Here is a 27,178-nt window from a genome sequence, read left to right on the forward strand (position 1 = left end):
CCGGCCTCGGTGGCGCGGCAGTACCTGCCACTCGCTCCCCCCCCCCCCCCCGGCGGCGGCCGCGGCGGCGGCGGCTCCTCGGGTCCCTTCAATTATCAGCTGAGCCGCAGCACCGCGCCCGGCGTGCGCCTCCGTCCGCACCGCCTCCCTCCCCACCCGTTCCAACACCCTCCGGGAACTACTTTTCCCTTCGAATCAGCCGGACGGGCTCGTCCGCGGGACAGGCCCCCGCTGCCTACTCGCAGCCCATCACATCGCCCCTCCCTCCCCCAACGCCCGGCTCGACTTCCCCAGCGGCCTGCGATCTCCTCCCGATCCCTTCGAGGGACCAGGAAGGGGAATGTGGTGCTTCGCTTGGTATCCCTCCGCCGGGGTCACCCCCTCCCCTCGGTGGTAGCAGGAACTAATTCCCCTTCGGGTCACCCGGGACCTCAAGGTGCAAATTTCACGGCTCAGAGTTCCCTCTAACCCTTGGAAGAGGGGACAATCACCCCAAGTTAGAAACACTCCGCCAAGTCAAAAGGAGGGTTCGATTTAAACCAGGGCTTTTGCCCCATGACCCCAATCAGGCCCCGCCCCTTCCTGGTTGTCTTAGCGACGGTGGTGGCGTCCCAAGATGGCGTCGTGGCTGCCGGAGACTCTGTTCGAAATTGTAGGACAAGGCCCGGCGCCGAGCAAAGACTATTACCAGTTATTGGTCACCCGGTCCCAGGCAAGTGCGAACCGCGGTTACCCTCTTTAGTAACTCTCTTCCCGCCCCGGTGGAGCCCGGAACGCGAGCCGCGCTAGGCCGAGAGCGGCTGTGGCCAGCCGGAAGCGCCGGGTCCCTGCTTCGAGCCGGGAGATTTCCCTCGTCACCTCGGCCTCCTCTGCGGGCCCGGCGGCCCGCGTGTCCCTTCCCAACCCCAGCCCGGCTCGTACCCGGAGAGCCTTCTTGGCCTCCTCACAACGCCGCCCGCTCCCTTCTGTCACCCCGGGTTCCTACCCGCAGAGTTCCCTCCGCGCGAAAAGAAAAACAGGCGTCCCTGGCTTGCGTGCAGCCTCACCTCAGCGTGGGAAGGAGGGAAAGAAAGACTCAGCCAAGTGTCCCAAGGAGGAGCCGGCAGGGGAGGAGAGAAAAGGAAGATCTCTTTTCCAGGGGAGGGTTTAATTATGGGGGTTTTCACATCTTATTGTGGTCTTTACGTGTACCAAGGCCACATCAAAACTTCCTCATTTCTAGTAGGAATTGAGCGTTGAGAGCTTTCTCCTTACCTTTTCGGAGCCCCTTCTATCCCACTGAAAGTGTGCGGGGGGTGGTACAAAAATGTTTCAGCTGCTCTGCGCGTCAGCCCCACCCATTATGACATCTGCTTCGCAACAATAAGACCGAGGATTATGTTATCACTCAAGTAACTATCGGCCTATTTTTATGACTACTTTAGCTGTTTAAGGTGGGCTTTGTGGATGATTTATTGTGCCCATGAAATGATCGAGTTAAATGGGTCCTCCACTCGGAACTCGTTTCCAATTCCTCGCTGAGCTTACACCTGTCACCGAGATATTCGTGCACCTTGCACTTTCAAAAATGGTATTCCCTAAAAAATGAAATTTAGAACTTGGTATATATTTGTTTTTGTGTACGTATTGAATATTTCATCAGTTTGTTCCATGAGCCCTTCAATAAAATAGACAATGATTTTTAGAGCTTCAAAAGCATCTTTTAAAATAGAAATAATGTATATTTATTTCTAGATCTAAGATTTATAAATATTACAAGCGTAATATCAATTGAGAGCCTATCGAACTTAAAATTTTAATTGAACACTTAAAGAAAATTTTTACACATTTAATTGGAATTTCTTTAATTTCTTAAAGACAGAAATTTACTCTTCTTGTACATTTATTTTAGGGTTGACTGTTTTCCATTTGCTATATAAGATGTATGATCCTAACAATTCTTCACATCTGGCATGAGTGATTGAAAGCAATATTTTATGTATTCTGACTTCATTTTCTATTTTATCTACCTCAAGTAAGTTAGAATGTTCTAATTTTTACAGCCTTTTCCATAGCTTGTCTTTAAAAATTGTTTGAGTGTTTCTTATTCTTGCGAGTCTGGTATTATAAGTGTATTATACTGTAAATTACTTGTTTACCTTTCTGTTTTAGAAAATTAACCATAGCAGTCCTCCTGTTATTAGTTTTCCCCAAGAATGGTTCTGTTGTTGATGTTCTTCAGACTTTGCTCCCTGGTCTAACTTGGGCGCATGCCTTCCTTCAACTACTGTTTCATGACATTTTTCTTGCCCCTCCCCCAGTATTCTTAATTTTTTTCTTTTTCTTTCTTCTTCTTCTTTTTTTTTTTTAAACACGTCAGAAACTCTCATCTATTTCAGGCCCTGTTTTTTTTTCTGTCCCATTGCTTATATGTAAAATCCTTTGCAAGTTCTGATCTTTTTTCTTCTTTTAAGCAGACTGAGCATATTCACTACAGTTCTACCAGTGAGAGTTAATCTCAAATCTGATTAATTCACTCTCTTTTTAAAGTAAAATTTGTTGTAAAAAAAATAGTAAATCTAAAAAATAGTCTTTTCAGTCAACCATCTTGAGAATATGCTAGTTTCTAACCACAAGATAAGTTTTCTAAGTCTCAGCACAGGAAACCAAACATCGAGTGAGAGACAATCTGACATAAATAAGTACTAAAAGACTAGAATTACAATGTGTTTTATAAGATGGACTTTTTTCTGGAGTGACTTTCTAAAATTGATTCTTGTACATATTTTCTCTTTCTTTCTGCCTTTATTCCCCAAAATGTTGTATATTATCCAAAATGTGCTCCAGATTTAGATGGATGTTTCTTTCACTGTGATTCCCTTTTTTATTCTTTTTCATTGCTTTTATTTTTATTCTCTTTAAATCCAAATAACTGCACATTTGACATTGATTTAAAGGCAGATATATCTCTCATTAGCATCATACCACTATTGCCATAGTTCAAAATATATAAATATTGTACATTAGTATTTCCTTTGCCTTCTTGCTTATACAGTGACATTAAAATCATACTTTTATGCTTATAGAGACATTTCCAGTTAATAACTTGATGCCATGATTTTTTTTTCTTTCAAAAAAGGGACTTAGAGAATATAGCTTGAGGTCAATATAGCGTAATTCTCAAATCTGATCTTTATAATGATGATCCAGAGGCTTAAAAAAATCAGTGCCCTGCTTTCTAAATCAAAGATTTACCCAATTATTCTTTACTCTAGTTCTATATATATAATATATATTATATTGGTTTCTAATTCTTTGAAAACTAGTAGATTCATAGTGAGTTAGGGCTAGAAAGAATCTTGAATATTACTTAGGCCAGGGATATTTCACACTTAGCTTCTAAGAAAGTCTTAAGTTGTGTTTCTGAATGAAGATCCTTTCCTTAATTTTATTTTATTTTTTTAATATAGATTTATTTATTTTTGGCTGCATTGGGTCTTTGTTGCTGCGCACGGGCTTTCTCTAGTTGTGGAGAGCAGGGGCTACTCTTCGTTGTGGTGCATGGGCCTCTTATTGCAGTGGCTTCTCTTGTTGCGGAGCATGGGCTCCAGGACACGCGGGCTTCAGTAGTTGCGGCACACAGGCTCAGTAGTTGTGGCTTGTGGGCTCTAGAAGGCAGGCTCAGTAGTTGTGGCGCACAGGCTTAGTTGCTCCGCGGCACGAGGGATCCTCCCGGACCAGGGCTTGAACCCGTGTCTCCTGCATTGGCAGGCGGATTCTTAACCACTGCACCACCAGGGAAGCCCCCCTTTCCTTAATTTTAATCAGCAACTTGTCATTTACTGTGGGGATGCAAAATATAAGAAGATTCCTGCCTTTGAAGAATTTATCATTCCTTCAACAAATATTAAGCATCTTTTATATGCCAGGTACTGTTCTAGATTCAGGGAATCATCAGTGAACCAAACAAAGTCCCTCCTCTCATGAAGCGTATAGTCTAGTGAGAAGAATATAGTTAGTGACTTGATTTATATAAACACTCTAATGGTTTAACTTTTGTTTTAAGTCCAAAGGAGGTTCTTGAGCAATTGCCAAGTTAATGAATAGTGCAAGCATTTTAAAATCTATGAGTCCAGAGGAAGCAAAAATCACTTTAGACCATGAGGTCCAGGAGGGTACTGTTACAAGTATTTTACTCTTAGAATTCTGTCTTATTTGTCCACTTGAAATAGAAGTGTTGCTTAAGGTGGTCAGAACTGGTGACTTAGGTTTAATGTAACAAATATGGGGAAACTGCTAGAAACAGTAACTATATGCTAAGTAGATGAGAGTTGGCAGATATGGCCTTTTGCTCCTAATAACACAGGTGGTTGCCCCAAGAGCACCAATATGTTATAGTCACTCCAGCAGATGAAAGAAGGATGAAGAATTACAAAATAGATTAGTCTTATTTTATCTATCTCATTAAATCTTACTCAAAACTCCAAAAAGATACCTGAAGCTAATGTCATCTGAAAAAAAAAAAACAAATCCGAAAGCTCACTCCCCAAAAGTGGCAAGTATTTTTCACATGCTTTAGAGCTAGCTGTAGCACTGACAAACGGAGAACACCTGAGGTCCCATGCCAGCCTGTGACAGGAAGCTGTCATTTCAGTGACTTCACAACAAAGAATTGTGCTGGTGCCAATTCAGTCCACAGAAAGGTTGAAAGATTTAAATTAAAAGATTGAAAGAGTTAAAAGATTAAAGATTTAAATCTTTCAATTTGAAAGATTTAAAATTTAGTACAGTCTAATAGAAATGTCAATCCATGCACTCTTTGGCCCAGCAAATCCATATCTAGGATTTTATATCCAAAAATGCTTTCACATGTGAGCAAGAATGTACACCAAAGTAAAATAATTGTAAATCTTTCCATAAAATATGACTCAGTCTTTTGAAAAAGATGTGATGGATCTTTTATTTGTTCAATAGACCAAATAAAATCTTAAGCAAGGAAAGCAAGTTGCTGAGTTCAATAAACATAGTATGATCCCATTTAAAAAAGAACATTAACAACAGTTTTATTTTGTTTTAAATAAATGTTGGATAAGCTGGAGTGATTCACTCTTATGGATGGAGTTATAGATTACTTTCACTTTCTGCATCACATATTTCTGAAAGATCTGAATTTTTCTACAGTAATATTTTTATAATCAGAGAAAAGCAATAAAGGTTTAAAATGAAAACATAAATGGATAACTTACTTTGAGAAGTTGCCCTGCTCTGTGTGTCATCTTCCTCCTGTTTCACCGGCACTACCTTTGAGCCACTTCCCACACTAAATGATGGGCAGCATCAATGACGGTGTCATCAAAGATCCTGCTGTGTTTTTCTTTGCGGGGGTGAGCCTAACTCCATAAATTTAGAGGAGGTGCAAGTTGGGTTAATGGTTGCTTATAAAATTTTAAGGAGATTTTAGTGTCTAGAAACTCCCTGGCCTTACATTTATTTTTGCTTTCGTTTTTGTTTTCAATGTAGGTAGTAATTACTTTTGAGAAACTAAGGGACTGCCCTCCCTCGCCTTGTTGGGTGTATGATTGTACTAATGAGCTAAAAAAGAGAGATGTGGAGGGCATTCCCTGATGGTCCATGGTTAGGATTGGCTTTCACTGCTGTGGTCTGGGTTCCATCCCTGGTCGGGGAACTAAGATCGTGCAAGCCGTGAAGCCAAAAAAAAAAAAGAGAAAGAGAGAGAGTTGTAGAGAATGAAGTCAGGCAAAGGTGGTCTACTGAATAGATTTATTTGCCCTCCAGTAAAGCGTAAAGGACAAAAATTCTCAAATAAATTGGAATCATGTCAAATAGACGCCAGATTGCACATTTTGGGAGGTGGATGGGGTGCAGTCAATTTGATATTATGGTGATATTTTCCCAGTAATATTTTGGGGACCCAGGAACCCCTAAACCATGCTCTGCCCTAGCCCTGCCCCCCACCACGTAAGGTCCCCGGAGTCATATGAGTGGAGAAGATAAAGCAGAGGAGAGGAAACAGGTTTGCCCCTGCTTTACTCTTTCCTTGTCCTTAATGGAACTTTCCCACTGATGGCGCTCCACAGCCACGATGCCCGTTCTGTCCGGTGGCCACCAGCCACGACCAAAACGTTTCTACACAGAAAGAACTACTGCTGCTCTTTTTAAAGTACAGAGGTCAGTGGGATGCTTGCATTTGCTTACTTTCCTCTTCCCCATTGCTTAAGGCCAGACTTACCCTTCTGTTCTTCAGCTGTGTCTCAGAGGCCCTCATGTTCCTCTGCTCCTAAAGGTAAGCTTTTCCCTTCTTCACTGCACTTCAGAACTTTCAGCCCAGCCCTGCAGGGCCTCCTCTGGGAGCGCTTGGCTTTTTCTTCCGGCTCCTGCTGACAGCAGCACCTGCAGTGAACATACCCTTCCCTGCACGGCACGATCAGCCAGGTGCTCGTGCCTTCTCCCACACTATTCCTCTCCTGTTCCTCATATCTGAGACTCCAGAAAAGCGATTCGCAGCTTGTGACACTCCAGGATCTGCCCCATTAAAGTTGTGAAATCACGTTTACTCAGAAATTGAAATTCCTATTAAGTTTTTAAGGTGGCCTGTGGCATTTTTCAGGGGAGAGGGAGAAAATAATACCAACGAGGTGATTCAAGTTTTAAAAATAACAATATTCAGTCCTTTATCATAACCCAGTGATCAAATGGCTCCTAAATCCTCATTTCAAAGTTACATAAGAGGACTTCCCTGGTGGCACAGTGGTTAAGAGTCTGCCTGCCGAGACAGGGGACATGGGTCTGAGCCCTGGTCTGGGAAGATCCCACATGCCGCGGAGCAACTAAGCCCGTGCGCCACAACTACTGAGCCCACGTGCCACAACTGCTGAAGCCTGCGTGCCTAGAGCCCATGCTCTGCAACAAGAGAAGCCACCGCAATGAGAAGCCCACGCACTGCAACTAAGAGTAGACCTCGCTTGCCGCAACTAGAGAAAGCCCGCGCGCAGCAATGAAGACTCAACGTGGCCAAAAATAAATAAATAAATAGATTTATATAAAAAAAAAATTACATGAGGACTTGATAGAGCTCCAGTATCACTTCCCAGGTAAATCGTTCATTCAGCATCTCTGAGTGCCTACTCAATCTGGGCAGTTAATTTGGCCTCACCCTCCATTGACACAAATTTGCCTCCTAATTATATGGGGCAGTAGAGCACTTAATTGGGAGTCACTGAGTCATGGATCCTTTTATTCCTCCTACTAGTCTGTAAGCTCTTGACCCTTGGCAAAACACTTAATTTGTCTGGGCCCCCCGGTTGCCTCATCAGCATAATAAGGTTACTAGTCTAAGAGATCACTAAGGTTTATTCCATCTCTGAAATGCTATTTCACATGAAAGTAGTGTTTGACCCTACAAAAAGCACTGAATTTTTTTGTTTGTTTTGTTTTTTGAAAAATTGAGGGTGCGTCGAAGATCCTGTACTAGTAGCTATATGACCTGGTGTAAGTTTCACCTGCCTGCGGTTCCATTTCTTCATCTGTAAAATGGACAGTTCAACCTTGGCTACTTCACAGATAATGGTGAGAACCAAAAAATATAAAAAGCACTCCAGGCCAGTGTTTCTCAAAGAGAGGTCATGATCAAATAAGATTGGAAAGTCCTGGGTTCAACACAATTCTATTTGCTTTTCTTCTGAGAAATTTCTCAGAGGCTTTAAAATCCTGCTGTGGAACAGGAATCTCTGAGAGGAAACAGCAGCCCGAGCTTTTCGTACGGGCATGTGACTACCGAACCCCTTTTCCTCTGAGCATCTCAGGATCTGAGGTTCTGTGGATGCCCTTTGGAAAACACCCAGCAGTGTGCCTGGTACAAAGCAGCAAATACTGAAGAAATCTTTGTTAAGTATTTATATTGCCTTGTCTTCTTCCAATACGAAATCAGTCAAATTTCACTTTTCCATGAAAATCATTGTTCTAACTCGTTAGTCATCTCACGACTTGTGTTATTTATTTATTATTACCATCAGCTTATGTTTCCACAGAAATACCTATTGCTGTCTTCATTGGGATTGTAATGAATGTATAGGTCCATTTGTGGTGAATCGACATCTTTACAATGCCAAGTTTTCAATCCACAAATATAGTATATCCTTCCTTTCAGAATTTTTTAGATATGCTTTAATTTTGCTCAAAGATTTCTTATAGGGCTTCCCTGGTGGCGCAGTGGTTGGGAGTCCGCCTGCCGGTGCAGGGGACACGGGTTCGTGCCCCTGTCTGGGAAGATCCCACATGCCGTGGAGCAGCTGGGCCCGTGAGCCATGACCCCTGAACCTGCACGTCCAGAGCCTGTGCTCCGCGGCGGGGGAGGCCACAGCAGTCAGAGGCCCGCGTACAGCAACAAAAAAAACAAACAAACAAAAAAAAAGATTTCTTATAGTGTAGAAATCTTACATATATCTTGCTAGAATTCTAGGTGTTTTTGACTTTTTTGTTCTATTGTAACTTAAACTCCTTTTACAATTGTATTTTCCATTTGTAGCTACTAAGAAAAACACAACTGATTTTTGCTTCCAGTAAATTTCCTTTCATCTAGTGATCTTGCTAAGTCACTTACTGATTCTTTTTTTTTGAATTTTTGAATTTTATTTATTTTTTTATACAGCAGGTTCTTATTAGTTATCGATTTTATACATTATTAGTGTATATATGTCAATCCCAATCTCCCAATTCATCCCACCACCACCACCAATGCCACTTTCCCCCTTGGTGTCCATACATTTGTTCTCTACGTCTATGTCTCTATTTCTGCCCTGCAAACCGGTTCATCTGTACCATTTTTCTAGGTTCCACATATAGGCGTTAATATGCAATATTTGTTTTTCTCTTTCTGACTGACTTCACTCTGTATGACAGTCTCTACAACCATCCACGTCTCTACAAATGACCCAATTTGTTCCTTTTTACAGCTGAGTAATATTCCATTGTATATATGTGCCACATCTTCTCTATCCATTCATCTGTTGATGGGCATTTAGGTTGCTTCCATGACCTGGCTATTGTAAATAGTGCTGCAATGAACATTGGATTGCATGTTTCTTTTTGAATTATGGTTTTCTCAGGGTATATGCCCAGTAGTGGGATTGCTGGGTCATACGGTAGTTCTATATTTCATTTTTTAAGGAACCTCCATACTGTTCTCCATAGTGGTTGTATCAGTTTACATTCCCACCAACAGTGCAAGAGGGTTCCCTTTTCTCCACACCCTCTCCAGCATTTGTTGTTCATAGATTTTCTGATGATGCCCATTCTGACTGGTGTGAGGTGATACCTCATTGTAGTTTTGATTTGCATTTCTCTAATAGTTAGTGATGTTGAGCGGCTTTTCATGTGCTTCTTGGCCATCTGTATGTCTTCTTTGGAGAAATGTCTATTTAGGTCTTCTGCCCATTTTTGGATTGGGTTTTTTGTTTTTTTAATATTGAACTGCATGAGCTGTTTATATATTTTGGAGATTAATCCTTTGTCCGTTGATGTGTTTGCAAATATTTTCTCCCATTCTGAGGGTTGTCTTTTCATCTTGTTTGTAGTTTTCTTTGCTTTGCAAAAGCTTTTAAGTTTCATTAGGTCCCATTTTTCTATTTTTGTTTTTATTTCCATTACTCTAGGAGGTGGATCAAAAAAGATCTTGCTGAGCTTTATGTCAAAGAGTGTTCCTCCTATGTTTTCCTCTCAGAGTTTTATAGTGTCTGGTCTTACATTTAGGTCTCTAATCCATTTTGAGTTTATTTTTGTGTATGGTGTTAGGCCGTGTTCTAATTTCATTCTTTTACATGTAGCTGTCCAGTTTTCCCAGCACCACTTATTGAAAAGACTGTCTTTTCTCGATTGTATATCCTTGCCTCCTTTGTCATAGATTAGTTGATCATAAGTGCATAGGTTTATCTCTGGGCTTTCTATCCTGTTCCATTGATCTATATTTCTGTTTTTGTGCCAGTACCATATTGTCTTGATTACTGTAGCTTTGTAGTATAGTCTGAAGTCAGGGAGTCTGATTCTTCCAGCTCCGTTTTTTTCCCTCAAGACTTGGCTATTCGGGGTCTTTTGTGTCTCCATACAAATTTTAACGTTTTTTGTTCTAGTTCTATAAAAAATGCCATTGGTAATTTGATAGGGATTGCACTGAATCTATAGATTGCTTTGGGTAGTACAGTCATTTTCACAATATTGATTCTTCCATTCCAAGAACATGGTTTATCTCTCCATCTGTTGGTATCATCTTTAATTTCTTTCATCAGTGTCTTATAGTTTTCTGCATACAGGTCTTTTGTCTCCCTAGGTAAGTTTATTCCTAGGTATTTTATTCTTTTTGTTGCAATGGTAAATGGGAGTGTTTCCTTAATTTCTCTTTCAGATTTTTCATCATTAGTATATAGGAATGCCAGAGATTTCTGTGCTTTAATTTTGTATCCTGCATCTTTACCAAATTCATTGATTAGCTCTAGTAGTTTTCTGGTGGCATCTTAAGGATTCTCTATATATAGTATCATGTCAGCTGCAAACAGTGACAGTTTTACATCTTCTTTTCCAATTTGTATTTCCTTTTCTTCTCTGATTGCCACGGCTAGAGCTTCCAAAACTATGTTGAATAATAGTGGCAAGAGTGGACATCCTTGTCTTCTTCCTGATCTTAAAGGAAATGCTTTCATTTTTTTCACCATTGAGAATGATGTTTGCTGTGGGTTTGTCATATATGGCCTTTATTATGTTGAGGTAGGTTCCCTCTATGCCCAGTTTCTGGAGAGTTTTTATCATAAATGGGTGTTGAATTTTTTCAAAAGCTTTTTCTGCATCTATTGAGATGATCATATAGTTTTTATTCTTCAGTTTGTTCATATGGTGTATCACATTGACTGATTTGCATATATTGAAGAATCCTTGCATCCCTGGGATAAATCCCACTTGATCATGGTGTATGATCCTTTTAATGTGTTGTTGGATTCTGTTTGCTAGTATTTTATTGAGGATTTTTGCATCTATATTCATGAGTGATATTGGTCTGTAGTTTTCTTTTTTTGTAGTATCTTTGTCTGGTTTAGGTATCAGGGTGATGGTGGCCTCATAGAATGAGTTTGGGAGTGTTCCTTCCTCTGCAATTTTTGGAAGAGTTTGAGAAGGATGAGTGTTAGCTCCTCTCTAAATGTTTGATAGAATTCACCTGTGAAGCCATCTGGTCCTGGACGTTTGTTTGTTTGAAGATTTTTAGTCACAGTTTCAATTTCATTACTTGTGATTGGCCTGTTCATATTTTCTGTGTCTTCCTGGTTCAGTCTTGAAAGGTTATACGTTTCTAAGAATTTATCCATTTCTTCCAGGTTGTCCATTTTATTGGCATAGAGTTGCTTATAATAGTCTCTTAGATTGCTTTGTATTTCTGTGGTGTCTGTTGTAACTTCTCCTTTTTCATTTCTAATTTTATTGAATTGAGTCCTCTCCCTGTTTTTCTAGATGAGTCTAGCTAATGGTTTATCAATTTTGTTTATCTTCTCAAAGAACCAGCTTTTACTTTTACTGTGATCTTTGCTATTGTTTTCTTTGTTTCTATTTTATTTATTTCTGCTCTCATCTTTATGATTTCTTTCCTTCTACTAACTTTGGGCTTTGTTTGTTCTTCTTTCTCTAGTTCCTCTAGGTGTAAAGTTAGATTGTTTATTTGTGATTTTTCTTGTTTCTTGAGGTAGGCTTGTATTGCTATAAACTTACCTCTTAGAAATGCTTTTGCTGCATCCAATAGGTTTTGGATCATCGTCTTTTTGTTGTCATTTGTCTCTAGGTATTTTTTGATTTCCTCTTTGATTTCTTCAGTGATCTCTTGGTTATTTAGTAACATACTGTTTAGCCTCCACGTGTTTGTGTTTTTTACGTTTCTTTCCCTGTAATTGATTTCTAATCTCATAGCGTTGTGGTCAGTAAAGATGCTTGATATGATTTCAATTTTATTAAATTTACTGAGGCTTGATTTGTGACGCAAGATGTGATCTATCCTGGAGAATGTTCTGTGTGCACTTGAGAAGAAAGTGTCATCTGCTCTTTTTGGACAGAATGTCCTATAAATATCAATTAAATCTATCTGGTCTATTGTGTCATTTAAAGCTTGTGTTTCCTTATTAATTTTCTGTCTGGATGGTCTGTCCATTGGCATAAGTGAGGTGCTAAAGTCCCCCACTATTATTGTGTTACTGTCGATTCCCTCTTTTATAGCTGTTAGCAGTTGCCTTATGTATTGAGGTGCTCCTATGTTGGGTGCATATATATTTATAATTGTTATATCTTCTTCTTGGATTGATCCCTTGATCATTATACAGTGTCCTTCCTTGTCCCTTGTAACATTCTTTATTTTAAAGTCCATTTTATCTGATATGAGTATTGCTACTCCAGCTTCCTTTTGATTTCCATTTGCATGGAATATCTTTTTCCATCCCCTCACTTTCAGTCTGTATGTGTCCCTAGGTCTGAAGTGGGTCTCTTGTAGACAGCATATAGATGAGTCTTGTTTTTGTATCCATCCAGGGAACCTGTGTCTTTTGGTTGGAGCATTTAATCCATTCACGTTTAAGGTAATTATCAATATGTATGTTCCTATTACCATTTTCTTAATTGTTAAGGGTTTGTTTTTGTAGGTCCTTTTCTTCTCTTGTGTTTCCCACTTAGAGAAGTTTCTTTAGCATTTGTTGTAGAGCTGGTTTGTTGGTGCTGAATTCTCTTAGCTTTTGCTTGTCTGTAAACTTTTTGATTTCTCCATCGAATCTAAATGAGATCCTTGCCAGGTAGAGTAATCTTGGTTGTAGGTTCTTCCCTTTCATCACTTTAAATATATCATGCCACTCCCTTCTGGCTTGTAGAGTTTCTGCTGAGAAATCAGCTGTTAACCATATGGGAGTTCCCTTGTATGTTATTTGTCATTTTTCCTCTGCTGCTTTCAATAGTTTTTCTTTGTCTTTAATTTTTGTCCATTTGATTACTATGTGTCTCGGCATGTTTCTCCTTAGGTTTATCCTGCCTGGGACTCTCTGCACTTCCTGGACTTGGGTGGCTATTTCCTTTCCCATGTCAGGGAAGTTTTCGACTATAATCTCTTCAAATATTTTCTCAGGTCCTTTCTCTCTCTCTCCTCCTTCTGGGACCCCTATAATGCAAATGTTGTTGCATTTAATGTTGTCCCAGAGGTCTCTTAGGCTGTCTTCATTTCTTTTCATTCTTTTTTCTTTATTATGTTCCGTGGCAGTGAATTCCACCATTCCGTCTTCCAGGTCACTTATCCGTTCTTCTGCCTCAGTTATTCTGCTATTGATTCCTTCTAGTGTATTTTTGATTTCACTTATTGTATTGTTCATTTCTGTTTGTCTGTTCTTTAATTCTTCTAGGTGATTGTTCTTTAATTCTTCTAGTTCGTTGTTAAACATTTCTTGCATATTCTCGATCTTTGCCTTCATTGTTTTTCTGAGGTCCTGGATCATCTTCACTATCATTATTCTGAGTTCTTTTTCTGGAAAGTTTCCTATCTCCACTTCATTAAGTTGTTTTTCTGGGGTTTTATCTTGTTCCTTCATCTGGTACATAGCCCTCTGCCTTTTCATCTTGTCTGTCTTTCTGTGAATGTGGTTTTTGTTCCACAGGCTGCAGGACTGTAGTTCTTCTTGCTTCTGCTGTCTGCCCTCTCATTCACTTACTAATTCTGATAATTTGTAATTCTTTTATTTTTTTTCCAGCTTTACTGAGATATATTTGACATACAACACTGTATAAATTTAAGGTGTACAACATAATGATTTGACTGACATACATTAGGAAATGATTACCACAATACGTTTAGTGACTGTCCATCTTCTCACATCAATATAAAATAAAATAAAAATAAAAAAGATTTCTTAGTGACTAGAACTCTTAGGGTTTACTCTTTTAACAACTTTCATTTATAACACACAGCAGTGTTAATAGATTAATCATATTATACATTATATCCCTAGTACATATTTATCTCATCGCTGGAGGTTTGTTCTTTTTGACCGTCCTCATCCAATTCCCCCTTCCCTTCATCCCTGCCTCTGGTAACCACAAATCCGATCTCTTTTTCTGTAAGTTTGTTTGTTGTTGAAGTATAATTGACCTACAATACTGTGTTAGTTCCTGGTGCACAAAATAGTGATTCCGTATTCCTATACATTGCAAAATGATCACCATGATACGTCTAGTTACCGTCTCTCAGCATACAAAGATAGTACATTATTATTGACTGTATTACCCACTCTGTACATATCATGCCTGTGACTCATTTATTTTGTAACTGGAAGTTTGTACCTCTCAATTTCTCTCACCTATTCCATTCATACTCCCACCCCCTTCCTCTCTGCCAACTAACTGCTTGTTTTCTATATCTATGACTCTATTTTGTTATACTTGTTCTTTCTTTTTCAGATTCCACATATAAGTGAAATCATATGCTATTTGTCTTTCTCTGACTTTTTTCACTTAGCATAATACTCTCTAGGTCTATTCATGTTTTCATGAATGGCAAATTTCATTCTTTTATGGCTGAGTAATATTCCATTATACATATAGACCACATCTTCTTTATCCATTCATCTGATGATGGACACTGGTTGCTTCCACATCTTGGCTATTGTGAATAATGCTGCAGTGAACATAGGGGTGCATATATCTTTTCAAATTAGTGTTATTGTTTTCTTTGGAAAAATACCCAGAAGTGGAATTGCTGGATCATATGGTAGTTCTATTTTTAATTTTTTGAGGAACCTCCATCTGTTTTCCATAGTGGCTTCAAGAATTTACATTCCCACCAACAGTGCACGAGGGGTCCCTTTTCTCCACATCCTCACCAACACTTGTTATTTGTTGTCTTTTTGATAATAGCCATTATGACAAATATGAAGTGATATCCCATTGTGGGGTTTTTTTTGGTTGTTTTTTTTTGCGATACGCGGGCCTCTCACCATTGTGGCCTCTCCTGTTGCGGAGCACAGGCTCCGGACACGCAGGCTCAGCAGCCACGGCTCACGGGCCCAGCCGCTCCGCGGCATGCGGGATCCTCCCGGACTGGGGCAGAAACCTGTGTCCCCTGCATCGGCAGGCGGACTCCCAACCACTGCGCCACCAGGGAAGCCCCCCATTGTGGTTTTGGTTTTCATTTCCCTGACGATCAGTGATGTTGAGCATCTTTTCATGTGTCTGTTGACCATCTGCATGTCTTTGGGAAAATGTCTATTCAGATCCTCTACCCATCTTTTAATCAGGTTATTTGTTTTTATGGTTGTTGTGTTGTATGAGTCCTTTGTACATTTTGGATATTAACCTCTTGTCAGATATGGTTTGTAAATACCTTCTCCCATTCAGTAGGCAGCCTTTTAGTTTTATTGATAGATTCCTGTGTAAATGTGTTTTAGTTTGATGTAATCCTGTTTGTTTATTTTTGGTTTTGTTTCCCTTGCCATTACAAAGAATGTACAAAGAATTTATAATTCTTTTCCATTTTCTGACACATTCATGTCATCTGTGAATAATGACATACATTTCTTCCTTTCTAACCTTCATGTCTTCTTTATCCTTGCCTTATTGCATTGGCTAAGACTTACACTAAAATGTTGAAGAGAAATAATACCAGGCATTGCTGTCTTGTTCCTGGACTTTGGAGGAAGGCTTTCAGTATTTCACCATAAAGTATGATGTTTGCTGTAAGTTTTTTAAACTCAGATTAACTATGTTTCCTTTTATTTCACGTTTACTAAAAGTTTTGATTTTGAATGGGTAGTGAATTTTATTAAAAAAAAAATCTTTTAGCTGTATACTAAATTTGCTGGGTTTTTCGAAATCTTTCTTCAAATCATTATAAATTCTGTGCTTCCTGGGTCCAGGACCACTGTGCTCACTGTTCCTAAATAACACCCATCACTTTTCCATGCCACTGCTAGACTCTTGGCCCCAGTCACCTGGGTGACTTCCCGTCAGTCTCCCCACATCCATATCCAGTCCCCTTCTTTGAGTCTCATCTAAAATGCCTACTTGACATTTCAGATCAGTAGGGAAATGGAGAACCATTCCATAATTATTGTGACAATTGGCTATCAAATTTGTCACAAAACAGAAAAAATTAACCAAATCCCTATCTCAACTGTGCATGTAAAAATGTGTACTCTCATACTATACATTTAAAATTTGTATATGTATTTAAGAGCTAAGTGCTATACACACAAATATATACTATGAAAGTACCATACAAAAATAAGAAAGGATATTATTTTAATTTGGAGGTAGAGTCTACACCATATGCTAAGTCTGAAAGCCATAATGGAAAGGAATAATAGCAGATCAAGTACATTTAACATAAAATTTTTTCATGAATGATACTTAAAATTAATAAATTACCTGTGAGAAAATGGTGGCCACATATTTACCAGGCAAAGGGTTAATATACTGTGTATCCAAAGATAATCAATCCTACAAATTAGTAAGAAAAATAGCCTCATGAAAAAACAGGCAAAGGCTATGGACAGTCACCTGAAGAAATACACGTAACTAATAAACATATGAAAAGATGCTTACTTATAACCTTACTAAGTGATCAAGGAAATGGAATTTAAAACCACAAGATACGAATATTTCCACTGGCAAAAGTTGAAACCATTCAGGTTGTCAAGGCTGTGAGAGAGAGGGCATCACTAAGTGTCTGCTGTATACCAGCTCCTGGACCGTGCCAACAGTACCAAGGTGCAGTGCCTTCCCTCCAGAAGCTTGCAATCTATGGGGAGACAGACAAACAGATTACAGAATGTGTCCTGTACTGCGGAGATAGGAGCTTTCTGGTGAGAGCACTGGAGGAAATCCTGAATAGTTGGCAGAGGACTAGAAGTGAGCTGAGACCGAGACAAAGAAGAGGTGGGGACAGTCCTGTGCGCCCAGGCTGTGAGAGCACAGAGCTTGTTCCCGGGATGGGTGATAGCACTGAGCTCTTGTAGGATATAAAGCTGGCTGGGACTACCAAGAAGCAGCCAGGGAGCAGATCAGGAAGTGCCTGGTAAATCTAGAAATAAGACCTGATTCAGCCAGTCAGTGGTTTTCAGAGTACCCTTTGGTCTTGCAAATAAATGCAGTTCTGAGGTTTCACAAGCATTTTATTCAAATCTCCTCTTTGGGAGTATTTTTCACTAATTTAAAACTTGTAATACAAAAGAAATACCTACACCCTCAAATGTTTTATATACCAAATTTTATCACCTTAACCTGTACTTCCAAAATCTAGATGAACATGTTTTGGTGCAGGCCACAGAGGAAAGCATCTGTCATCGCTGTAATTACAGTAGAATGTCTTACAAATGTGTCATTGTTTGGGAAGACAGAGCTCTGACCAACCCTCTTGATTCATGCCTGTACAAGGCAGGTATATTCAGAGCAGAATAAGCCTGAAAATCAGGAGATGCTCAGATGCACCAGCTTTGCACAGTCTTCAAATGCTGAGCGTTTATAAAAACACATGAACCACCTTGTGAGAGTCTTAACATATACTAAGTAATTTTCAGTGCTTTTTGTCTGAATTTGGCATTTGTGATAAGGAGACAAGAATTTGGTAGATAATTGTTAATCATTAGACTCCAAAACAAGTCTTAACTGTTCTCACATTTTTAGATTTTCTGGATCCTTTGAATCGAAGAGCACATATTCTAAAATCAGCCATGTGAATTTTTTTTAAAAATGAAATTTCAATTCATTCATTCAACAAATATTTGGGTGCCTTCTGTCTGCCAGGTGCTCCTAGGCACTGTGCCAAGCACTAAGGATACAACAGGGAGCAGAAGTTCATGTTCTCTGTCCTCGTGGAGCTAGACGCTAATCAGATAAACCCACAAGCCAAATTAACAGGTCAGCCAAACCAGATGTCAACCGTGGTAAGTGTCACTGTCAAGGAGAGACACCCAAGTGCTTGAGGCTATGGCCTGGTCAGGGAGGTCAAGGAGGTTCTCCAGAGGAAGTGAAGCTTGATCTGCCATCTGGAAGACTGGGTGAATGGAAAGAAGGCCAGTGCAGGGAGAGGGCAGAGAGCAGGCTGTTGGGCCATTCCGGCTTCAAGCTTTGTCCTGATACTGAGAGATTAAGAAGCCCTTGGTTTTTAAGAGGATGAAGTGGCTGGCATACCCTATCCCAATGATTGTGAGACATGCTTTTTTTGCATCTTAATATCTCCAAAATCAAAATTTAATTAGTAATTTTTTCTTTCTGAGCTATACATAAAATAACGATACAGCTTATAGTTGATGGCATTTTAGAGGTGATGAAGTACGATAATCGGGTTTGCATTTTTAAAAGATCTCACTCTGGATGTAGCGTCAAGAACAGACATGATGATCTGCGTGGATCGGGGTTTTCTTTATAGTATAATATGCAGAAACTGACTACTGCTGGTGAGTATCAGCAATATTCACTTTCACCTATATCTCACTGCCTAATTTCAAAGTTCTCTTTTTATCAGAATAGTTTCTTTGTTCTTGTTAACTTGATAATAAGTAAATATTATTTATCTGAACTTATAAAAAGATCTACATAAAATACCACTTTTATTCAGTGTGTAAGTTTACATTGATACACATAAATAAATATAGATAAAATCTATACAGAATGCCCCTTACTATAAGGGTTCTGCTTTGAAAAACCATGAAAACTACTGTTCTAGGCAATAGGGATCCACAGAGGATTTTTGCAGAGGAGAATGATATGACTGAAGCTGCCAGACAGAACTCTGACCGCAGCAAAATGGAAGACGTGAGGGAGAGGGAGGAAGCTTCCGTGGGAATGGAAGGAGGGAGATGGATGATCAAACTCTTGGTCTCATTTGCTAGTCCACAAAAAAAAAAAAAAAAATGGAGATAATAGTTTCTATCTTATAACAGTTTTTTAAGGATCTTATGAAGTAAGATATACAAATGATTGACACAATTTCCTTCCCTACCTTACATTATCCTAGTAAGTTCCTTTAGTTCCAAGATAAGTCTTTCTTCTCTGTAAAACCATTATACTGTCTCTTTGGTATTTTTTTTAAGGGCGAGATTAGCCTTCAAATGGAAAAAATTGTTTACACATTCAGACCCTTTCATGCGGCCCTCTGTCTCAGTGGCTGCCCCCAGCCCCTCCGTGACTCTGCTCTTACCCAGGGCTGCTCTTCCTTGAAGACAGAGGCCATCTTGGCCCTTTCTAAGGCTCTACATTAGACACTCTAAAGAACCTAAGAGGCAGTTGGGCACATTATTAGTGCTTTTGCATTTTGCCTACCGTTTCAGATTTGTTTTCCCCATTAGTAGACCTTATTTAAGCAGTGACTAAAGAATCGTAAAATAAATGAAATAAAAATTATTCCTCAATAGTACCTTTGAATACTGGGGGTGTTTTTGTTTTTTTGTTTGTTTTTTACCTTTTCTCTTTTTTTGGAGGGAGGTTAGTAACACCAAGACTACTCTATTAATAGCATAACTGAGAATGTTCAGTGAATACATAAAGACACAGTGGACACCTCCTCATAGTAGTATCCACTGCGCTGTCATATGCCTTTCACATAAGGATTGTGCATTTGGGAGTTATTCTGCTGAAATAGTTAGGTGTGTGTCTGATTTGTGGAGAAACTGGCCATACAGCCCATGTAGGTATTTGTTATGGGTTGAATTGTGTTTTCCCCAAAAAAGATATGTTGAGGTCTTAGCCCCATTACCTCAAACAATGACCTTATTTAGAAATAAGGTCGTTGCAGATGTTACTAGTTAAGCAGGGTGGACCAGTGTCTTTATAAGAAGACTGCCGTGTGAAGACAGGCAGAAGGCGATGTCATGACCAGGGCAGAACTGGAGTGATGCAGTGAGGAATGCCACAGATTGCCGACAGACCGCAGAAGCCAAGAGACACGTGAGGATTCCCCTACAAGCTACAGAGGAAGCACAGCCCTGCCAACGCTGTGGTTTTGGGCTTCTAAACTCCAGAACTGTGAGACAATAAATTTCTGTTATCTTAAGCCACCCAGTTTGTGGTAAATTGTCACAACAGTCCTAGGAAAATAACACAGTATATGAGGATATCCGTGGCCAACTACTTGACTCACCTGAATAGGTCAGTGGGAAAATATAGTTGTCTGGGTCTGTCAGTGGTTGCATACCTCATCTAAGCCCCATCTGAGATAAGTTGCCATCTGTAGCTTGCAGTCCCCAGTCCCTCCCTTTGCCACAGTTAATTGGACCAATATGGACACCTGTCTCTAGGCCAGTGGCTCTGTTGTCTAACCAGCAACCATGTGACTTCTGTGGCCTTGTGTGGAAAAGATTTGAACTAAGAGACTCAAAGGGATATGATCAGGGGCTTCCCTGGTGGTGCAGTGGTTGGGAATCCGCCTGCCAAAGCATGGGGCACGGGTTCGAGCCCTGGTCTGGGAAGATCCCACATGTCGTGGAGCAATTAAGCCCGTGAGCCACAACTACTGAGCCCGTGTGCCGCAACTACTGAAGCCCACGCATCTAGAGCCCATGCTCCGCAACAAGAGAAGCCACTGCAATGAGAAGCCAGTGCACAACAACGAAAATGCAACGCAGCCAAAAAAAAAGGATATGATCAGTTAGCTGCAGGGAACTGAAATAGAAAAGTAAAAAGGAAGCTCAAAGAGGCCATTCTTAACTCTAAGCTACTGGCCAAGAGAAGAGCAGAAAAAAGACACCCGGAGAAGAAGAGAGATGACCACGGGTGGGTGGCACAGAGGAGGGGGCATGGAGCTTAGCTTTTAGGGTGTGGCTGAGTTGGCAAGTTGCCTCTCTACAGTCATTCTCACTTTTTTTTTTTAACATCTTTATTGGAGTATAATTGCTTTACAATGGTGTGTTAGTTTCTGCTTTACAACAAAGTGAATCAGTTATACATATGTCCCCATATCCCCTCCCTCTTGCGTCTTCTCCCTCCCACCCTCCTTATCCCACACCTCTAGGTGGTCACAAAGCACCGAGCTGATCTCCCTGTGCTATGCGGCTGCTTCCCACTAGTTTTCTATTTTACGTTTGGTAGTGTATATATATCCATGCCACTCTCTCACTTTGTCCCAGCTTACCCTTCCCCCTCCCCATATCCTCAAGTCCATTCTGTACATCTGTGTCTTTATTCCTGTCCTGCCCCTAGGTTCTTCATGACCTTTTTTTTTCCTCTTAGATTCCATATATATGTGTTAGCATACGGTATTTTTCTCTTTCTGACTTACTTCACTCTGTATGACAGACTCTAGGTCCATCCACCTCACTACAAATAACTCAATTTCGTTTCTTTTTTTTTTTTTTCTTGCGTTATGCGGGCCTCTCACTGCTGTGGCCTCTCCCATTTGCGGAGCACAGGCTCCGGACGCGCAGGCTCAGCGGCCATGGCTCACGGGCCCAGCCGCTCCGCGGCATGTAGGATCTTCCCGAAACGGGGCACGAACCCGCGTCTCCTGCATCGGCAGGCGGACTCTCAAGCACTGCGCCACCAGGGAAGCCCTAATTTCGTTTCTTTTTATGGCTGAGTAATATTCCATTGTATATATGTGTCACATCTTCTTTATCCATTCATCTGTTGATGGACACTTAGGTTGTTTCCATGTCCTGGCTATTGTAAATAGAGCTGCAATGAACATTTTGGTACATGACTCTTTTTGAATGATGGTTTTCTCAGGGTATATGCTCAGTAGTGGGATTGCTGGTCGTATGGTAGTTCTATTTGTAGTTTTTTAAGGAACCTCCATACTGTTCTCCATAGTGGCTGTATCAATTTACATTCCCTCCCTGGTGGCTTAGTGGTTAGGATTCCGGGCTTTCACTCCTGTGGCCATAGTTCAATCCCTGGTCAGGGAACTGAGATCCTGCAAGCCCTGTGGCCAAAAAACAACAACAACAAAAAAAAACACCTCTCAGTTGGGCTTACAGCTGCCCAGCCAAAAAACTAAATGACCCAACTTCCTGGAAGCTCGGTATGACCTTGAAACTAAGAATTCAGGATTTAGAGGTGGAGGTGGGGCAAGGAGGGGCTGTGGCCTCTCCAGCTGGCTGCTGAGAATTAAAGTCAGGGCCCGGGGATGGATGGATAAGGGGAGTCAACTCAGCCCCTGCCTCACCCTGGTACAGCAGCCCGGCTTCCCAGAGCACAGGAAATAGCGCTCTCTGCCACTCCACTGTCACCAGTTCTGTCTTCCTTGTAGTAACAGTGCCCAGATTTTCCTCAGAAAAATCATGCCTCCCTCCCCCTCATCGCACGTGATTTGAATAGCTGGACCCAACATTGCAAATGACCAGTGTGATTTGGAGAACCAAGCCAAGCCAATTAGTTGCTGAGACTGTTGAGAAAGGAGCATTTCCTTTACCTCTGCTTGGAGCTGTAGTGATGTGAGCCTGGAACTGCAAGCAGCCATCTCGTCACCACCAGGGCCACCTGCTGTGGATGCAGCCAACACAGAGGAAAAAGGAGCCAGGAGGTAAAAGAGAGAGCAGGTCTTTGTGGCATCATCTGCAGCTTCTGGAGCCGGCGGGGCCCACAGCTGTGTAAGCCGGTGAGGTTCTTTTTCATTCAAACCAGGTTGAGAAGGTTTTCCATCACCTAAAAAAACTGAAACGTCCTAAATGGTCCAGGTCGGATGGCCCCCTTGGCCCAGTCGCCAGTGGCTGAGGTGACAAGCCAGGTGTCACCCATAGAGCAGAGTGTGCTAGAGGAAGGCCATTTTGAAGCTCAGCGTCTCTAGCATGAATATGGGCAGGCAAGGCAAGGTGGCTATGGTTTTAAGACAACAGTTAAGTTAAAAAAATAAAAGAGTAGCTGTGAAAAGCACATGAGCAGATACTTGAAGCATTCAAGAGCCCTGGCCCATTGGCGACTTTGCTGGCACACTGTGACCGTGTACTTGAACCTAGACAAGCCATCTTGTGGGCGGCTCCCAAGATCTGGTCATAAAAACTGCATGAGGTTATAACTGTTGAGTAAAGGGCCCTGATGCAGAGTAGTGTGTATTTGCTGAATTAAGTTCCTCCCACCCTTCTTTCTCAAAAACTCCCTCTCCCAGATGCTCCCTACTAGAGACCAGCTACGTTTGAGGAATCAAAGCTCAATTGAAAATAAAGCCAGTAAACAAAGGAGGTATTTGTGTAGATATTCTAGGCAAGTTTACATTTCATATTAAAATACTTGCATTTATTTAACAGTTCCATTTATGACTTTCCAGCTGTTTTATAAATATTACAGTATTGCAACTAGAAAAGTAGTATCACTCCTTTAAACATGAGAATATCTAATGAGTTGCTTAAAGCAAAAAGATATAATTCTTTCATTAGTACCTAAAAGTCCTAGATTATGTCACTATTTTATGTATTTATTTTTACATTTTACTCTGAAGCTTTTTTAAATTAATTAATTAATTAATTTATATTTGACTGTGTTGGGTCTTCGTTGCTCTGTGTGGATTTTCTCTAGTTGTGGAGAGCGGGGGTTACTCTTTGTTGCGGTGCGTGGGCTTCTCATTGCAGTGGCTTCTCTTGTTGCCAACTACGGGCTCTAGGCACGTGGGCTTCAGTAGTTGTGGCATGTGGGCTCAGTAGTTGTGGCTCGCGGGCTCTAGAGCACAGGCTCACTTGCTGTGGCTCACGGGCTTAGTTGCTCCGTGGCATGTGGGATCTTCCTGGCCCAGGGCTCGAACCCATGTCCCCTGCATTGGCAGGTGGATTCTTAACCACTGTGCCATCAGGGAAGCCCTGTTACTATTTTAAATATAAAAGAAAAACTAAACTTCTGATAGACGCTAGCAAAACTCACACTTTTTAAGTGTAAGAAAATGGAGAGTTTAGTTAGATTTATTCAGAAAAGAAACTTTAAAGATTTAGGGATTTATGAGCAATAGTTTGAAATCGGTTTAGACAGCTAAAGATCTTTTTTTTTTTTAGAAGCAATTTTGGCAAAGCCATAAATGGAGTGGAGGGGGAGTGGTGGGAATTGTTAGGATGGGGCAGAGGAGAGGCAGGAAGACAGCAATGTGGTCAAGGAGAGTTTGTGAATAGTGACCAATACTGTTAGTTTGATGTGGTTGTTAAACGCATGGATTCTATAAGCTGACTCCACCATTTTCCAGTGGTTGGACTGTGGGCAAGTTACTACCCTTTGCCTCAGTTTGTTCAACTGAAAAATGGGTCTATTGATACCTCAGAGGCTGTGAGAAACAAGCTTATCAATATAAAGAACCCAGGACAAGGCCTGGCACATTGTAAGTGCTGTATGTATTTAGTAGTAGTCGTAGTAGTAGTAGTAGTAGTCATGAGGTTTTGATTGGAAGTGGAGAGAGTTAGTAGTAGAACAGTACTTGTTACTTTTTAAGTAAGTTAAATGTATACTTTTTAAAAAAATCTCAGTGAAGAACACATAGCATCTGACAGGACTAAAGCCTCCTTTCAGAATTCATCCTCTTGCCCCTCAAAATCAGATTCCCTTCCAGACTGGGTTTTCCATTTTTCTAGGCTCAAGCTGCTGGCTCCTCCCTCCTTGAGTTTGCCCTCTTCCTTCCTTAATGTCCAGGTGGACACTTGCAAGTCAAGTTCTGTCCTCCCTCCCTTTGGACTCTGGTGTTCATCCCTCATCCCTGCTCCCCCACCCGCATCCCTCCTTCAGGCCCTCCCACCAGAGCTGCTGCTTCTCTCTGAGTCTTCCAAATACTGAGGGGAAAATACTGTCCATCCTCATTATTCACAGATTCTACATCTGTGAATGTGTCTGCTCACTAAAATGTATTGGAAACCCCCCAAATCAATACATTCCAGTTGCTTTCGCAGTCGTCCCTGGGCATATGCAGAGCAGAGCAAAAACTGAGTCCACCCACTGGCAGGTTCCCAGCTGATGCCGATCAACGATCAAGGTGATGCTCTGCCTCCTTGTTTCAGCTCATTCTCTAAACAAGTGTCCTTTTCATGGCCTATTTAGTGCCACATTTTCCTCATTTCTGTGATTTTTGTTGGTGATTTTGCTGTTTAAAATGGCCAAGTATAGTGCTGAAGTGCTGTCTAGTTTTCCTAAGCACAAGAAGGCTGTGATGTGCCTGACGGAGAAAATACATGTTAGATAAGCTTCATTCAGGCCTGAGATATAGTGCTGTTGGCTGTAAGCCCAGGGTTAATGAATCAACAGTGTATATTAAATAAAGTATCTTTAAACAAAAACACACGCAAAACATAGTTATGTACTGATCAGGTGAAAATGTGACCAGAGGCTCGCAGGAAACTTCCCCTGTCTTTCCTCTATGGCAGTGATTCGGGATTTGCTAACTCAGTGTTGGCGGCAACTTTATGGAACCTAACAACTGTGAACAGCAAGAATCAACCGTACGCACACGTACACACACACACATGGACTTTTTGGAATATTTGGTGTTCCATTTCACTTACAGGGTATTGATCTACACTATCTTACCCCATTTCTTAATTTGTCTCCTAATACTCTTTGCCACAAAGTCCCTGTTCCAAAATGACAATTTTTTGTCTGCTCAGAATTCGTTTCAGCCACTGCCCCTCCCCACTCCTTCCGCCGCCACTCCTTTGAGGGGATCCACTGGGGTTCAGTCACAAGGACGTGCACATGACCTAGGCCTGGCCCATCATTAACCGGCCTGCCTCCAGGACAGGTGTGGGTAGTGACACAGACCGGACCAATGCAATCATTCCCTGGGATTTTTCACCCTCAATTAAAGAGAGTTGGTTTCTCATTTCTTTGGGGATCATCAAACTGGATGATGTAGGCTTGGAGTTTCTAGCTGCCAGGCTCCCTGCTGCATGAGGGACACACATTTGCAGTAGAAAATAAAGAGGCTAGCAAGAGAGAGGAGCAGAAACAGAAGGAAAGAGAAAGAGCTGCTAATCTGATGCTGTCATTTTGCACCCCTGGACCGTGTCCTGCCTGAGGCCAGCCACACCACTGTCTTTCCAAGTTACCTAACCCAACAGGATTGCATTCTTACTTAAACTACTCAGGACTGAGTTTCTGTCTCTTGAGACCAGCAGTCATGAATAATACACCTGGACCTTTTTGATCTATCTGGAATGCAGTGTTACACTCTGCTGTCAGTCACACGTTTCTCCCTAACTTGGACTGCTTTTTGTGCAAAAGTTAGTGTACCTGGATTTTCTTCTCTAGCCTTAATATTTTTCAGTTCAAGACTATTGTTGTTTGAACGTATGGACACCAAGGGGGGAAAGTGTCGGGGGGTGGGGTGGTGGTGGTGGTGGGATGAACTGGGAGATTGGGATTGACATATATATACCAACATGCAAAAAATAGATAACAAGAACCTGCTATATAAAAAATAAATAAAATAAAATTCAAAAATTCAAAAAAAATTGAACTCTGCTCAATATTCTGTAATAACCTAAATGGGAAAAGAATTTGAAAAAGAATAGATACATGTATATGTATAACTGAATCACTTTGCTGTACACCTGAAACTAACACAACATTGTTGATCAACTATACTCCAATATAAAATAAAAATTTTAAAAAAAGGACGATTGTTATCTGGGATAGACAGTAAAAGAGAAAACTGGGAATTGAGAAGATGAAAAGGAAGTAAAACAGGAGTAAAAATTCTGCAGCGCAGCCCTAGGGGGGAAGTAGAGAGGCAGAGGTAGGTAACCAAGGCCTTAGAACTGATCCAGGTGGGTGCAGCCAGGTATCAGTGCTCTGCTGTATCTAAGCTGTCTATGAGCTAAGCCTCTGCAATCTTATTTATGGGGCTCGTATCCTCAGGTAAACATTCAACTCACCCAATGTCTCCTCTCTCCTTCAGTCTTTGCTTATGCTACCCCTCCACCTGGAACACCCTTTCCCCCATCTTTGCTTAGTTATCCATCCTGTTCTCAGGTCCGCCTTCATCTCTGCCAGGAATTCCCTTAACCTGGCCTTTTTCAGGGGTAAGTTTGAGGAAAGAGCCTGAGAAATAATAGGTCAAATATAGGTTACCCCCAAATTTTCCATTTTAAACATCCACGTGACTCTGGAAAGTGGCAGCCAGCAGCGTGGAGTCATCAAAGCAAAAATAAATGAACATTTGAATAAGCAACAAGACACTGAAGAAAATGTCTCTTGACACAATCATCAACAAGGCAATATCAGT

At 41.0% G+C, this 27,178-nt stretch overlaps 1 protein-coding gene across 1 annotated transcript in view; it reads left to right on the top strand.

Moving 5' to 3' along the window:
• Positions 1-611: 611 nt before the first annotated feature.
• Positions 612-27,178, top strand: part of FBXO36 (F-box protein 36) — a 97,620-nt gene continuing 71,053 nt past the window's right edge. Inside the window, exon 1 of the mRNA XM_007453266.1 lies at positions 612-712. Coding sequence (XP_007453328.1) covers positions 617-712 — 96 coding nt within the window. The 5' untranslated portion in view covers positions 612-616. The remainder of the gene's footprint in view (positions 713-27,178) is intronic.

The sequence above is a fragment of the Lipotes vexillifer genome, unplaced genomic scaffold, assembly GCF_000442215.2.
Source record: "Lipotes vexillifer unplaced genomic scaffold, Lipotes_vexillifer_v1.1 scaffold471, whole genome shotgun sequence".
NCBI classification, from domain to species: domain Eukaryota; kingdom Metazoa; phylum Chordata; class Mammalia; order Artiodactyla; family Lipotidae; genus Lipotes; species Lipotes vexillifer.